Source organism: Myotis davidii, unplaced genomic scaffold (genome assembly GCF_000327345.1).
Source record: "Myotis davidii unplaced genomic scaffold, ASM32734v1 scaffold818, whole genome shotgun sequence".
NCBI classification, from domain to species: Eukaryota; Metazoa; Chordata; class Mammalia; order Chiroptera; family Vespertilionidae; genus Myotis; species Myotis davidii.
In genome coordinates, this window is record NW_006289814.1 from 10,340 (window position 1) to 25,963 (window position 15,624).

Sequence of the window (15,624 nt, forward strand, 5' to 3'; positions counted from 1 at the left end):
TGCAAGTGCCTGAAACTTTGGGAATACATAACATCCTACAAAGGAGTTCTCTCTCTCTCTTTTTGCTGTTGGCACACTTAGCTTGTGACTCTTGTGACTCTTGGCTTCCTTGCATTCATTCATGTGGTCACAATGGACTGATGGACGACAGCTAGGCTGATGTTGTACTGGACCCTGCTCCAATATGGAATGGAAACTCTGGACACTGGCTCTGATTTTACCTCTGCCAAAGCCCCAGCTACATTTCTTCTATGACTGGCCAAAGGCAAATGAGACTTTGGAAACCCAGGGGTGTAATTCCACAGACATAAAAATCACTCATTCTCCCATGCAAGTCTCAGAAAATTACTTTTCTCAGGATATTGCAAGAAACCCACTCCAACTAGCAAAAAATAGAGATGGGGCCCGCTTCTCTCTGCTAACAGTACATATGGACAAGAACTAGATTTTTATGAGCTCTAAAAATTAAACTACAAAATCAGAGGATAATAGATAAATGAAATGTGTAAAGAGGCATTTTGGAGACAAAATATTTTTAGACTGAAAGAAGGAAAATCTGTCAATTAATCAATCTGCAAGTAATACAGTGATTAGAGAGGAAGATGTTCACTTAAAAGACAATGAATGCCTTGGGAGAAAAAAATGGTAGTAACCTGGCCTAGGCCCTCAGCTGTATGAACCCTGCGGCTGACCACATCAGGCTCTGACACATATTATCTACTCTGCTTTGATTCCTTTCTCTCCAAATAGACTTTCAATTGTAATTTCTTTTCCATGTGGTTTCCTCAACAAGACAGGGACTTGTGCCATGGGCACAAGTACAAGCTTGGCAGCTTTGTTCTTCACTGAAAACTAAAAATGGCATCCTGGCTTATGAAACTAGCTATTCTGAGCTTGGTAAACTTCAGCCATCTGGAAAAGGTTTTCAGAGACTGCAAAGATGAGCACCACACCCTGGATTGTGGTAAGTTGACTAAAGTGAATTCATCTCTAGCTAGCTAGCCCCACCTGGAGACAGCTGTACCCTGTCCTGCTTCAAATAACTATAAAATACCCAATTCTTCTAGTGCCAAAAATATTGTTTAAATGCATATCTGTTTGTATACCTTATAATAAATGCATTTATTTGGGCAGTTTTATGTAAACATTAGGTCATGTTTGCCTCATAACCAATCCCCATATTGTGCATTAGATTTAATTATTATTGAGTGTTACTTTCTCCTTGATAGTTGGGCAAATTGCAAAAATAAATTATATCTTCTTTTATTCTATTTTTTTATTAAATTTATTGGAATGACATTAGTTATATAAGTTCCTAGTATTGGTTGCTATAATACATGATCTGTATATTACATTATGTGCCCACCACCCAATGTCAAATCATCTTCTGTTACCATATACAGTATTTGGCCCTTTACCCCTTACTATCTACCTCCTTCCTTCTGGAAACCATCATGCTGTTGTCTGTATCTATGAGTTTCAGTTTTATATACTACATATAAGTGAAATAATATGGTTCTTAGCTTTTTCTGACTTATTTCACTTAGCATAATATTCTCAAGGTTCATTCATGTTGTCACAAATGGCAGTATTTCATCTTTTCTTATGAATGAGTAGTATCTTACATCTTCTCAGTGCAAAGAAAATAATTCTATTACTGGCAAACATGTATGTGGCCAAACAAAAGAAATTTTTTATAAAGATCTTATGTTCAGCTTTAACCGGTTTGGCTCAGTGGATAGAGCATTGGTCATTGGAACAAATGACCAATGCTCTATCCACTGAGCCAAACCAGTTAGGGCTGAAAATAAAATCTTTATAAAAATTTCTTTTGTTCCAATGACTTTGGGCAATAAGAAGATTTAAAATTAACTACCAAATGTAAATTGAAGGACAGGAGTTCAATGAACTGGAGTATGGATAAAGAAAAGTGGAAGGGAAAAAAATGTCTATCTATATATATAAAACCCTAATATGCAAATAGACCAAATTACAGAACAACCGAACAAACAGCCAAATAACCAGTCACTATGACATGCACTGACCACCAGGGAGCACACGCAGAACATAGTGGGTGTCAGCAGCAGGCAGCAGAGTGCAGAACATGGCGGGCATCAGCCACAGCAGGATGGTGGAGCAAGTGAGTGGGGGCACCAGACCAAGGCGGGGCACCAGTCGCTGTCATCAGGGCAAGCCTTTGGTGGTTACTGAAAATTCATTGCTCCCACATACTGTGGTCCCACCCGGTGCTCACACCTACTGCTAGCACCAGCCCCACTCGCACCTGTTGCCAGTGCCTGGTGCCGGCCCCCATCACTCAGCACCATCAGCAGGTGTGAGTGGCAGCTGCCAGCCCCGATCATCCCTCAGGGCTTCTCCACCTCCCCCTGCTCCTGAGGGGCGATCGGGCCGACAGCCACCTCTCGGACCCGCTGCCGGCAACAGCCCTGCTCGCACCTGCTGCTGGCGCCAGCCCCAATCGCTCCATGCTGTCAGTGGGTGCAAGCGGGGCTGGTGCCATAAGTACATGGGAGCTCCGGCTGTGGGAGTGGGGCTGCTGGCAGACAGGGGACTGTGGGCCACAGCGGGAGGGCTGGACAGGGGCATGGAGGATGTGCCGAGACCCACCCCTGTGCCCACCACAGCCTCACAGCCCACAGTTCCTTTCAAGGTGCACGAATTTGTGCACTGGGCCTCTCGTTACAGAATAATTAATAAGGAGAAGGAAAAGAAGAAGTTGTCCAGGTAGCTGATAGAGTGGGCAAAATTGTATCATATCCATGTGACACCACCTCTTTGAACTTGAGTTCTCTCTATTCCCCTAAGGAATGCTTCCTATATGCAGAGGAAGTAGCACAGGTGAGAGGTACAGGCATGGTTTTTACTGAGACTATTATGTCTCAATTTGAATAGACATTCCAAAAACTCCTTAAATTGTCTCTCTTTAGCACATTTATCTGGATTTCTCTTGATTTATATAAAATCTATAATAATAAAGGCATAATATGCTAATTAGACTGGACAACCTTCCAGATGAAGCTACGGTGGCAGGGGCAAGGCAGAGGCAGCCACCTCCACATCAGGGGCCAAGCCCCTTGCACGAATTACGTGCATCAGGTCTCTAGTTTACTAATAAGCCCTAGCTGGTTTGACTCAGTGGATAGAGCATCGGCCTGCAGACTGAAGGGTCCCAGGTTTGATTCTGGTCAAGAACACATACTGGAGTTGCAGCTTGATCCCCAATGGGGGGCCTGCAGGAGGCAGCCAATCAATGATTCTCTCTCATCATTGATGTTTCTATCTCTCCCTCTCCCTTCCTCTCTTAAATGAATAAAAATATTTTTAAATCGATTAATAATATTGACTAATAGATTAAAAATATGAGCTAACATATATTCAGCACTACTATATACCAGGCAATAAGCTTTATATGCCCTTTTCATGTATATTCTCACTTAATAGTATGAATTTTATGAGCAGATACAATTATTAGCCTCATTTTACAGATGAGGAAAATGGAGCTTGTAAGTAACTTGCATAAGGCCACATGCCTGCAAAATAACAGTGATGAGATTAATAATTGTAAAAGGACATATAGGCAGATAACTATTCACTAAGCTAGAAGTCACAGAACCTGAGTTCCATTTCCCATTCTACTGTGGGAGATTAGTCTCTTAGTCTCTCAGATTTTCACTTTTATAGAAAAGAACTCAAGTAGAAGACCTCTAAGGACTCAAACAGCTGAGATAACTGTATTAACAAACCATTATCTGCACAGATGCTTACTGGTTTAGACACCCCCCAGCCCCCGTGGGATGGTGCTGCCACCTGGTGGAAGTATGCCTAAATTGTAAGGTTAGTTTTAAGAGGTGACCTTTTGGGAGTAAAATTCCCATGAGAATCCAGCATTGTCATAATCACTCATCATCTTCAAATACATTATATTCTCAACATGCTCTGAGCACTGTACCATGTGCTCTTGAAGTACCTGAACTCAATACTATCATGAAATTCAATTCTGGGAGAGAAACTAGACCAAGATAATAGGCAACTTACTGAGTAAATTTAGATAAGGGTCATGTAATTGAGAACATGTAATTGAGAACAGGTAAGTCACAAGTTCACATTCATGGTACCATTTTTTTAAACAAATTTACAGCTTTTTCAAAATAAAAGGTTTATCTTAAAAAATTATGACATATAACTAAAAAGAAAACACACCACTAAACGTCCCTCATTGTATAATGATTAAACAGCTTGTGTTCTAGCCATACAATGGAATACTACTCGGCAATAAAAATGAATGGACTGTTTATGCACACAATAATATGGGTGCATCACAAATGCATGATTAGTATGAAAAGCCAGATTCAGACAGTATAAACCCTGCTGCTCCATACATTAATTTTGTCCACCTAATCTCTGAAGGCTTAGCACTGCCACTTGCCTTCACAATGAAATCAAGATAAGGTCTCAATGACAGCATCTTTCCCAGTCACCTTACCATGCCACTTTTCAAAGATGCTGATTCTCCTCTCTCAGTTGCTCCATGGTGCCTTAATGAAGGGACTTCTCTCTGAGCCCTCTAGGTATGCAAATCAGATATGATAAACCTACTTTAGCATTCCATTTCCCTAAGACTTTGGATTCTTTCCTCTTAATTAAGCCAGGGAAGATTTGTCATCTCATCCCATTGAATGCAGGCTATTTTTTAATCTTATAAACAAAGTGTTACAGTCACTCCCTAATGATCAATTTGAGACAATAAATCCAAGATCCAGAGTATACAAATAAACTTTACCCAATCTAATGCTACCATATCTCAATCTTGCTAATATTTTTAGAATCCATTATAAATATACTAGGGGCCCAGTGCACGAATTCGTGCACCTTGAAAGGAACTGTGGGCTGCGGAGCTGCGGTGGGTACAGGACCAGGTCTTAGCCCATCCTCCACACCCCTGCCCATCCCTCCTGCCATGGCCTCTGGTCCCATGTCTACTGGCAGCCCCGCTGCTGCTCCCACACACTGATGGCACCAGCCGCCGCTCACATCTTCTGGCGGTGCCAGGTGCTGGCAGTGGGTGCAAGCAGCGGCTCCAAGCGCCAGCAGCAGGTGTGAGCAGAGCTGGTGCTAGCAACAGGTGTGAGCGCCGGGTGAGACTGTGGTGCGTGGGAGCAAAGAATTTCCAGTAACCACCAGAGGCACCCTGATGACAGCGACCAGCACTCCACCTTGGCCTGGCGCCCCCCCCGTTCACCTGCTCCACCATCCCGCCATGGCCAACCCTGCCATGTTCTGCGCTCTGCTGCCTTCTGCCAACACCTGCTGTGTTCTACGTGCACCCCCTGGTAGTCAGCGCATGTCATAGCGAACAGTTGTTCAGTTGTTCCGAAGTTCGATCTATTTGCATATTAGCCTTTTATTATATAGGATTCCTCCAGAAATAAATAAGTAAATAAATAAATTCCCCCAGGATTTTCTCAAATTAATTCAGCAATATCTTTCAAGCTCTACATGAATAATTTCCCTTCACCAATGTCATTCTTTGTACTTGTGCCCCTGGAGCCTCCTGATAGTTCAGTCTAATTATGGTCTGGGAGCAATGAAGGATGGTTTGGTGGGTCTGAAGGTAAACAGGCATCCCCTTGCAAGGCAATTGCTTCACATGAGGATAAGAAGTAGTCAATGAGCAAGGAAAAGCTAGTTTCTTCAAACAGGTTAAGAAGCGCCATTCTCATGACTAGAAGTTCTCAGGGTCATTTGGGAGTTCAAGATTATCAGCTTCATTTGAGGCCACTAAAATGTTCTCATTTGAGTTCTCATTAAAGTTTGATATTCCCATTTAAGAAACGAGGGAATCAAACCTTTTAATTTTTTTAACCTCCATCTCCAAACTCATATAGTGGCTTCCTTTCTGTTGTGTGTCTGGCCCCAAATTATTTTTTATTTGCATGTGGTCCTCCATAGACTAATAGTCCTACATCTGTGTTCTACATCATGCTATTCCAGAGTAATTTGTTGTTGTCGTTTTTAATTTATGGGAAAATGTCTCATATCTAATGTCTCTCTCCTGGAGGGAGATAGTAGGTTACCATGGAAAGAGAATGGATGATTTATGAATTGAGGGGTATGATTGACCATATCAACACATTTATATGCAATAGAGATACAAATAAATGCATATACCATGCATTCATCTACAGAATTTGGTGTCATATTGTCATGGATTCAAACATTGGATCAATCTCTTACTACCTATAAAATTGTGAGCAACTTATTTAGCTTTCCTGAATTTGTTTCCTCCTCTGCAGTGTGTGTGTAGGGGGGAAGGCGTTGTTGATGGATTTTTCTGAGTTATCACACATAAAGCACCTAGTACAGTGTTTAGCATGTAGCAGGAGCTTTAAAAGGTTAAGTTTGCACTCATTTAACATACTTCAGATCAGAGAGGTTTTATGAAGGAATGGGAAAGGATATTTTTATGCAATCTTGCTTCCTTCTGCAGATTAGAAGTCATCTTGTCCTATCGCTGTTATACTGATTTTGTTCATCATGTATACCAGGAGAGCTTGATTAGCCAGCCATTGAGATAGAGTTTAATAAGCATTGTCCTTGGAGCATTTAAAAAAGCATGTGCTCCCCCACACTACCCCAGAGATCAATTAACTACAAATCTGTAAAGTCTGGATGATGCATTCCCTTTTCTTTCACAGGAGACCCTCAACGGCAAAAGTAATAAAACGTCTCCAAGGAGAGAGAGAAAAAAAACATTGAAACACCTCCAAAATGACCCCAAATTCAGATATTATTAGCAGATACCAAAAGACCTTCTTAAAGATTATATACCTCCTCTTCTCTCTGCATACCTTCTTCCTCCACTCTTCTGCTCACAAGCACATATTCTATGCACCAAGCAAATATTTTTATAGTTGATGAACAAACCAGCCTCAAGCTTGCTCTCAGAACATATTAGCATTTTGGGTACTGAAAGCAGTTACTGAAGCCGGAATACTATCCTTCCAAAGCAGAACTCAAGACAGGTATCGGCTCAAGAACAGACAGAACAAGAGGGAGAGAAGGTGAGTGCAGTCATTCAGCTTTTACTTTTTGTCTTCATTCATCTCACCTCATAGGACACCCTAGATCCATGAATCCATATTAATAACTAAGGAGTGCTTTGGATTTCAGTTTTTCACCACAGACCTCTCTGCTCTATCTGTGTTGCCCCAATTTCAGCCCAATCTTACCTTAATGTGCTCCTTTCATGGGCTTCCTAAATCATGTTTGATCCTTTGCAGTGAGGAAGATAATAAAGAGGAAATTAAATTTGTAAAGAAACTGCCATGCCTTTGAACACAGCCCCAGTTATTAGCAAACAATCTCAAAAAGCAATTCGGAAGGGCTCTAATCAGGGCATGTTGTCCAGATACAGCAGAGACCTCTAAAACCCTCCCTTTTCTAAGTGATGGCTTGAATTTTAACATCCAAATCTTAGGTCTGGGGTTCAAGTCTTGGTATCTTTTGAATTCTCACCTTCTGTGGAAAGGGACTCTTTCAGTTTCATCAATCATTTGTACATTTGGATGAAAGACAAAGCTGGAAGAATAAGAAAGACCTTTCGGGCATGGGCTCCTGCAAGGGTCAGTGGAGGAGGCATCACGAAATGAAGAGCAGAGCCCAGATCAGGAATGATGGGGACAGACAACCCACACCAACTCCAGAGTTTGATTAAGGTTCTCTCTGTAATTATTCCTTTTTTCCCATCACTAACTGTATCTATTAAGCTCAGACTAAGCAGATTTGGTTATAAAATTCTACACTTTCTTGGAGATATTTGGTAAAAAATGAGCTGACTCATAAACCAGCTATACAGGTTCTCACCAATCCCTGTGTGTTCTTCTATATGCAAAGTACTGTGCTAGGTGCTTAATTTAACCTAATTTTTATTACTTTGTAATCCACTTTCATCACCATTTATCCCTGCTATATCCTCCTCCACCTCCTTGCATTCCCCTCCCCCTGGCAATTACCAGTGCTTCATTTTACTGTAGTGTTATATCTTCACCATGATCTTGAAGGCTAGTTATTCACAAAGGTGCAGCTCCAGCATCTACAAACCTAATGAAGTCACTGAGCCTCTCAAACTCTCCTTCTGAAGCTCTGTAAAATAGGTGTGCTGTTGATTACAACTACATTATAAGATCACAGGGAGTCCGGGCTCAGACTAAGCTGAGCTTCTCCAAGTTTAGAGCAAGTTGAAGGAGCTTTCCTTTCTCGCTCAAGCACATCTTCATGAGCGTCAGGAATTCAGTGACATAAAATGGTCCATACAACCCTTAACATATTTAATGTTCTAGAATAAGAATCAGGGCATCTACATGTGAGGATAAAATACTGAATATGCTTTTCCTCTCATTTCAGTTTATCCAGCTTTACTTGCTATTTCTGGAGATGCAAAATTTCATCCTTAAATATGAAACATCCCCCTCCTAATGGCAACACTCAAAGCAGACTTTCAGTTGACACATCCACCCCCCGGATCATTAAATTTTTCAGTCTCACCCCTGAGCACTTCTTACAAACCTATGTGGCACATCAGATTCTCTCCCCTACCCATATAAGGCTGGGTTCCATTCAATAGTCATTGCTGAGAGCAATCACATTCCCATTTTATTAAGAAAGCATCCTATTCAAGACCAATGAGCCTTTTCTGTGAAGCTCAGCTGTTGAGCATTGATCCAGGAACCAAGAGGTCACCAGTTTGATTCCTGGTCAGGGCACATGCTGAATTACGGGCTTGATCCCCTGCATGCGCAGGAGGCAGCCGATGGAGATTATGTATCTCTCCTGTCGATGTTTCTATCTCTCTATCCCTCTCCCTTCTTCTCTCTCTCTAAAAACAATCAATAAAATAAAAAAAGACCAATGAGCCTTTCACACATTATCTTAAGCAATCCTCAAACAACCCTGTAAGTAGTCACTGTTATCTCCATTTGCAAAATGGAGAACCAGAGACTCAGAAAGGCTAAATCAGTTACCCACAGCCGGCCCGGATTAGAACCAGCTTTGTCCTGAAACCTACCCAGAATTATAACCATCACCTTATCCCTCGGCTAACCTGAACAGGTGCCACAAATGACCCGGAAACACATCATGGACCTCAGGTCCCTACCTTGCTAAATGGACGACCCTACGCAGAATGGGGGAGGATTCCAGCAGAGCTGTTTTCGTTCAGCTTCCAATTTCTCCACGTGGCTCAACATCTGCACTACATTGTGCTAAACTTTGCTGAAGGTCCCTTTTCCTTCTTCAAGGGGAAAGAATCCTCTCTTGATTCTACAAAGTCGACACACCTTTCACAAACATGGGATAAAACTTAAAAGCCTACTGATAAGTCTGGGATTAGTGTGGGTGATGTCTGAATCTCTGCACAAACTGTGGCATGGTGATAGCTTCACATCCTCTCACTGTCCAAATTTACAGCAGGTATTATCTTCTGGTCTGTGGTGATCGAGCCTTAGTGTGGATGTGTGAGGAAGTGTGGGAATTCTTACAGACATGGATGAGTGGAATCAAGTCCCTGATCCTAAAAGATGCTTCATACACTGAAAATTCTAAGAATTTTATTGAGGATTTAGTAATTTAGATTTTTAACAGCAAACACAGAGAATACTTACTATGGGCCAACCATATTCTAAAGGATATGACAGATACACACACACACATGCACATACATACATACATCCTAATAACAAAGTAAGTGCTAACTTTATCTCTAATATTATAGAGAGTCATAGAGATTTCAAATGATCTGTCCAAGATTACTCATATATTAAATGGTAAAGCTGGGAATTAAATCCCGGCAATCTAAATCTAGAGTACACATTCTTTTTTTTAATGGATTATATGGCTTTTTAAAAAATACATACTTTTATTGATTTCAGAGAGGAAAGAAGAGGGAGAGAGATAGAAACATCAATGATGAGAGAGAATCATTGTTCAGCTGCCTCCTACACACTCCACACCGGGTATCCAGCCCACGATGGGCATATGCATATGCCCTGAGAATTTAACCATGACCTCCTAGTTCATAGGTCGATGCTCAAACACTGAATCACATCAGCCAGGCTAGAGCCTATATTCTTAACAATTAAGTAGCTAAGAGAACTTATACTGAAGACAAATTTGAAACTGGAACTGCATTACTATATTCAGAGTTATTATTTGACAAAAGCGTTTCTACAGAAATCTGGCCTAATCCTTTAAAATAAAAACATTTTAAATGTCTGATTGTTTCACAACTGTGTAGCTGAACCTGGTCCCTCTACTGGTTTCTCTATTCCAATACTGAAATTCAAAAAAAAGTTAGATGAGGTGTTCCAGGGTATGACATGACACAGTGGACACACAAAACTGTCCAAATAACAATTTTCACTGAAGACTTACAATGTGTCAGGCATTTTACACACCTTTCCTTGTTTAATTGTTAACACAGATATGTGAAGTAGGTACTGTTGCCCATTTTAAAGATAAGGAAATAGAAGCCTAGGCAGGAATTGATCACAGGAGTCTGGATCCAAAGTTTAAGCACATATCAACCACCTACACTATGTTTAAAAGCAAATAGTGCTCTAGCCAATTTGGCTCAGTGGATAGAGCATCAGCCTGCAGACTGAAAGGTCCCTGATTCAATTCTGGTCAAGGGCATGTACCTTGGTTGCAGGCTCGATCCCCAGCCCTGGATGGGGTTCATGTGGGAGGCAACCAATCAATGTATCTCTCTCACATTGATGTTTCTCTCTGTCTCTCTCCTCGCTTCCACTCTCTCTAAGAACGAATGGAAAAATATCCTCAGATAAGGAATAACAAGAAAAGGGGGAAAAAGCAAATAGTTAAAACAATGACTACATTGCCCTCTGAAAGAAAGAGAATTTTGCATAAAGCTCTAACTCTCTATAATACTCTGGCTCCCACTCATGCATGTTGTAATTATTTGTTAAGATCACCTTTAATTTGGATTATCATTATTGTCCCAGGTCTGCATCTTGTCCTTGTGATTCATGGGAAACATGTCCACAACTGAGGCCTGGAACAGCTCATCCGTGACCACATTCATCCTCCTGGGATTTGCGGACCACCCGGAGCTCCAGGCCCTCCTCTTTGTCACCTTCCTGGGCATCTATCTTGTGACCCTGGCCTGGAACCTGGCCCTTATCCTACTGATCAGAAGTGACATCCGTCTGCACACACCCATGTACTTCTTCCTCAGCAACTTGTCCTTCATTGACATCTGCTATTCCTCTGCAGTGGCCCCCAAGATGCTCACTGGCTTTTTCCAAGAGCGGAAGACCATATCATTCTTGGGCTGTGCTGCTCAGTTCTTTTTCTTCGTCGGCTTGGGTCTAACTGAGTGCTTCCTCCTGACCGCTATGGCATACGACCGATATGCAGCCATCTCCAGACCCCTGCTCTACACTGTCATCATGTCCCAGGGCCTCTGTACACGCATGGTGGTTGGGGCCTACATCGGTGGCTTCCTGAGCTCCCTCATCCAGGCCAGCTCTATATTTCGCCTCCGGTTTTGTGGACCCAATATCATCAACCATTTTTTCTGTGACCTCCCACCAGTCTTGGCACTTTCTTGCTCTGACACCTTCCTCAGTCAACTGGTGAATTTCCTCGTGGTGGTCACTGTTGGGGGGACATCATTCCTCATCCTCCTTCTGTCCTACAGTTACATAGTGGCTGCTGTCTTGAAGATCCGCTCAGCGGAAGGCCGAAGGAAAGCCTTCAACACATGTGCCTCGCACCTGATGGTGGTGACTCTGATGTTTGGGACGGCCCTTTTCATGTACCTGCGACCAAGCTCCAGCTACTCGCTTGGCAGGGACAAGGTGGTGTCTGTGTTCTATTCGCTGGTGATCCCCATGCTGAATCCTCTCATCTACAGTTTGAGGAACAAAGAAATCAAAGATGCCTTGTGGAAGGTGTTGGAAAAGAAGAAAGTCTTTTCCTGTTCATGATGATTGAAAACATATTTCTCCAAACTACTGGAGAGGTAAATGATCCATAGCATCTACCTCCACCTCTGGCTTAGGCAAGGGGGACATGTTGTGTGCATATTTGAAAATGTATGTTCCTTCCTGCTTATTCCTCTACTCATTCTTCATGGTCATGTGTCTACTGACCCCACCATGGATAGTCAGAAGGGGGAAGAAATTATTTCACCAAAAAAAAAATTTTTCCAGGGTAGCAAATTCTCACATTGGTTTTTTATTGGGTGCTTAATATGTATCAAGCACAAAAGTTGTTTGATTAAATACTCATTGTAGTCTACAATGCTCATAGCACTATCTCTGTTACAAATGAGGAAACAAGGTCCCCACAAGGAACACTGACTTACCAGGGTCGCACAGGAAGTAAGGAACAGAACCCCCATGCAGACCCAGGTCTTCTTTTCCAGAGCCCTTTCTCTGCCCAAATGCTGCCTTCCACATTCATCAGCAAACAGCTCTGAAGTTGTGCATGTGCAGAACTCCTATTACTTGCATCAGGCAGAATCCAAAAAGATACACTATGCATAGTCGAGGTGAATTTTTTTTAAAAAAGATGCCTATTCCACCAAACACTCTCTCTGAGATGTCTGTGTTGGACTCCCATGAGGGCTACTCAATAATTTGCTAAGCAAATGCTGAAGGGCATTTGCTGCCATTTCTAGCTCAGCTATGTAGGGGCCTAGAAAATTGTAGTTCAATGGTTTCATATCAACACTCTTCTCTTCCCAATCACAGTCACCTACACTATCTACTCAGTCAGCATTTCCTTGATTTCAACATGTCATTCCTTTACCAGTCCAGCATCTGAAACCATTTCACAGCTTGGTCTCCGCTTTGATCAGCACACTCTGAGCAACTTCCTCTTGCTCTCTTCCACCTGAACTCTCTGCTCCTATAATGTCTTTGTTTCTTTACCTGAATGGATTAGCCCCTGCAGCCCCACATTCACTGTTATTTGTCATCATTTCAGGGGCATCTATCCCAGGCTGTCACCTCCAAGTCTCTACTCCTCCACGGCGGGCACTTGTAGTGGAGTTGTCCGGCACATTGAAGCTAGTGAATCCCTCTTTCATTTCTTCGTGGCTCTGTCCTCTGCCCAGCACATTCACTTTCCCATTAGTATAGGTCTACTGGATATGCAGGAGTGAGCCTCCCCTGAGGCTTCTTCCACCTCCTTTATAACCATAAATAAAAGGATAAAGAGACCTCTGTTTCACAACACGAGTCCATTGTTTTCACACACAAAAAAAAACAACAACAAAAAACTCTGAAGATTAGCTTTCTCCCTCTCATCACAAAATCTTCCACCTCTGAAATTTAGCTCTCTCCCCTAGAAGTTAGAAGCCAACTTAATCTGGTTAAAGTATAAAGTGATCTTATGAAATATTTATAAACTCAACTTTACCAGAGACTCTTTCTAGAACATATTTAAATAAAGTTTTTAAGCAGAGATAAAAAGTTTTCCACTTATTTATATTTACTCTCTAGTTTCAAACTATTTTAGGATGACTTCCAAATATACATACACTGCACAAAACAAAGCAAGTTGCAAATAAGTGAAGAGTTGTATGTTCTTTACATGATCATTAGAAAAATACAAGCAGATATATATGAATCCTTGGAATAGAAAAGATCTTTCTAAACTTAATGCTAAAAACAAAACTTTAAAGAAAAGAACAGGTCTGACTATAATAGTGTTAAATTCTCTATGGCAAACAAAACATTAAAAATATTAAAGGACAGATGTTTAATCAGGGAAAATATGCATGTGACATGTGTTAGACTATGTTAATGAAATGAATTAAAATGTTTATATTTATGTTAAATTAAAAATTATACTAAATTAATTTTATTTTCATTTAGATTCATTTACTATTTATATATAAAATATTAATGGTATGTTTTATAAGTCTACCATCCTCTCTTGATTTTTATACACATATGGTTCCTCCATAGAAAACATATTGTCCACTCCTGTCCTAAATAGTGCTACATACTTGCACATCCTATATAATAAAACCCTAATATGCAAATCAACTGAACGACAGAACAACTGGCAGAATGACCAGTAGCTATGATGCGCACTGACCACCAGGGGTCAGATGCTCAAAGCAGGAGCTGCCCCTCCCCCCCCCCCCAGTTGGTCAGTGCACTCCCACAGGGAAGCACTGCTCAGCCAGAAGCCAGGCTCGAAGCTGGCTGGTGAGTACAGCAGCGGTGGTAGGAGCCTCTCCTGCCTCCATGGCAGGTGGGTGGTAAGGAGTGCAGGATCCCAGACTGCAAGAGGGCACAGGCTGGGCTGAGGGCCCCCCCACCCAGTGCATGAATTTCATGCACCTGGTCTCTAGTCCTATCCTATCTAATAATAGACAAACATGGTAATTGACCATACCTTCGCTATGCCTCCCATGGGCTAATCAGCACGATATGCAAATTAACCACCAACAAAGATGGTGGTTAATTTGCATACGTAGGCTCCAAGCAGTGGAGCGAAGCCCGATGGCCCGGGGCCGGTGGAGCAGAGAGGCCTGATGTTTCCGGAGCTGGCGGAGCAGCGAAGCCTGACATTTCCGGGACCGGCTCCAGCCAGAACTTGGCCAGAGCGAAGGCCTGGGCCCTGGGTGCTGGAGGTAAACTGGTAAAGGAGGCAGCCAGGGTAAAGAAAGGCCTATTGCACGAATCTTTTCATGCAACAGGCCTCTAGTTTTTAATAAAACAAAACCAAAATATTCTAGGAAAAGCAGTATACTTTGTGCTCCTTTCCCTGAGGGAAAAGTTGCAAGGCGTGGTGTGAAGAGGGTGTGGGCTCATGAGGTGAGGACTGTGGTACAAAGTGTCTCTCTGAGTTATGCATGTTAGTGACTCACAAATCCTCTGTAAATGGGTCATTTGGAGGATTTAATATGTTAATCTATGCAAAATGCCCAGCATACACTCGGCTGACAATAGAAACTTAATAATTATGAGTCTCTCTCTTTGGATGGGTTATTTGGAGGTGAAGAGGGCAGAATTTAAGATGATTGAGTGTTTATCCTGTGCTGTGTATTACAGACCTTCACAGACCACAAAGGAAAATGCTGAACTGAATCAACCCTGGGGAATCTCAAGGTCTGACCACTGTGGATTATCTGCCTCTGGAAAATTTAAATGAGGAGGGTGTGTCCTTTACACCCCATAGAGCAGTGGTTCTCAACCTTCCTAATGCCACGACCCTTTAATACAGTTCTTCATGTTGTGGTGACCCCCAATTTCATTGTTACAAATTGAACATAATTAAAGCATAGTGATTAATCACAAAAACAATATGTAATTATATATGTGTTTTCCGATGGTCTTAGGTGACCCCTGTAAAAGGGTTGTTCAACCCCAAAAGGGGTCGCGACCCACAGGTTGAGAACCGCTGCCATAGAGTGATTAGCTTGAAAAGTTGGGGATTTTGAATTTTTTTTAATTAAATCTTTATTGTTCAGATTAGTACATTTGTTCCTCTTTTTTTCCCCCATAGCTCCCCTCCTCCCAGTTCCCGCCCCACCCTCCCCCCTCACTCCCCACCCACCGTCCTCAT

The 15,624-nt window shown here is 42.0% G+C and overlaps 1 protein-coding gene across 1 annotated transcript; it reads left to right on the plus strand.

Annotated features, from left to right (window-relative positions):
• Positions 1-11,053: 11,053 nt before the first annotated feature.
• On the plus strand, positions 11,054-12,095 carry LOC102765597 (olfactory receptor 5A1). The gene has a single exon (XM_006762510.1). It carries the CDS (start codon positions 11,064-11,066, stop codon positions 12,024-12,026), a length of 963 nt encoding a protein of 320 aa, XP_006762573.1. The 5' UTR covers positions 11,054-11,063; the 3' UTR covers positions 12,027-12,095.
• The last annotated feature ends 3,529 nt before the right edge of the window (positions 12,096-15,624 follow it).

Coding starts and splice junctions, on each gene's coding strand:
- LOC102765597 (XM_006762510.1), top strand. CDS start 11,064: ATGGGAAACATGTCCACAACTGAGGCCTGGAACAGCTCATCCGTGACC.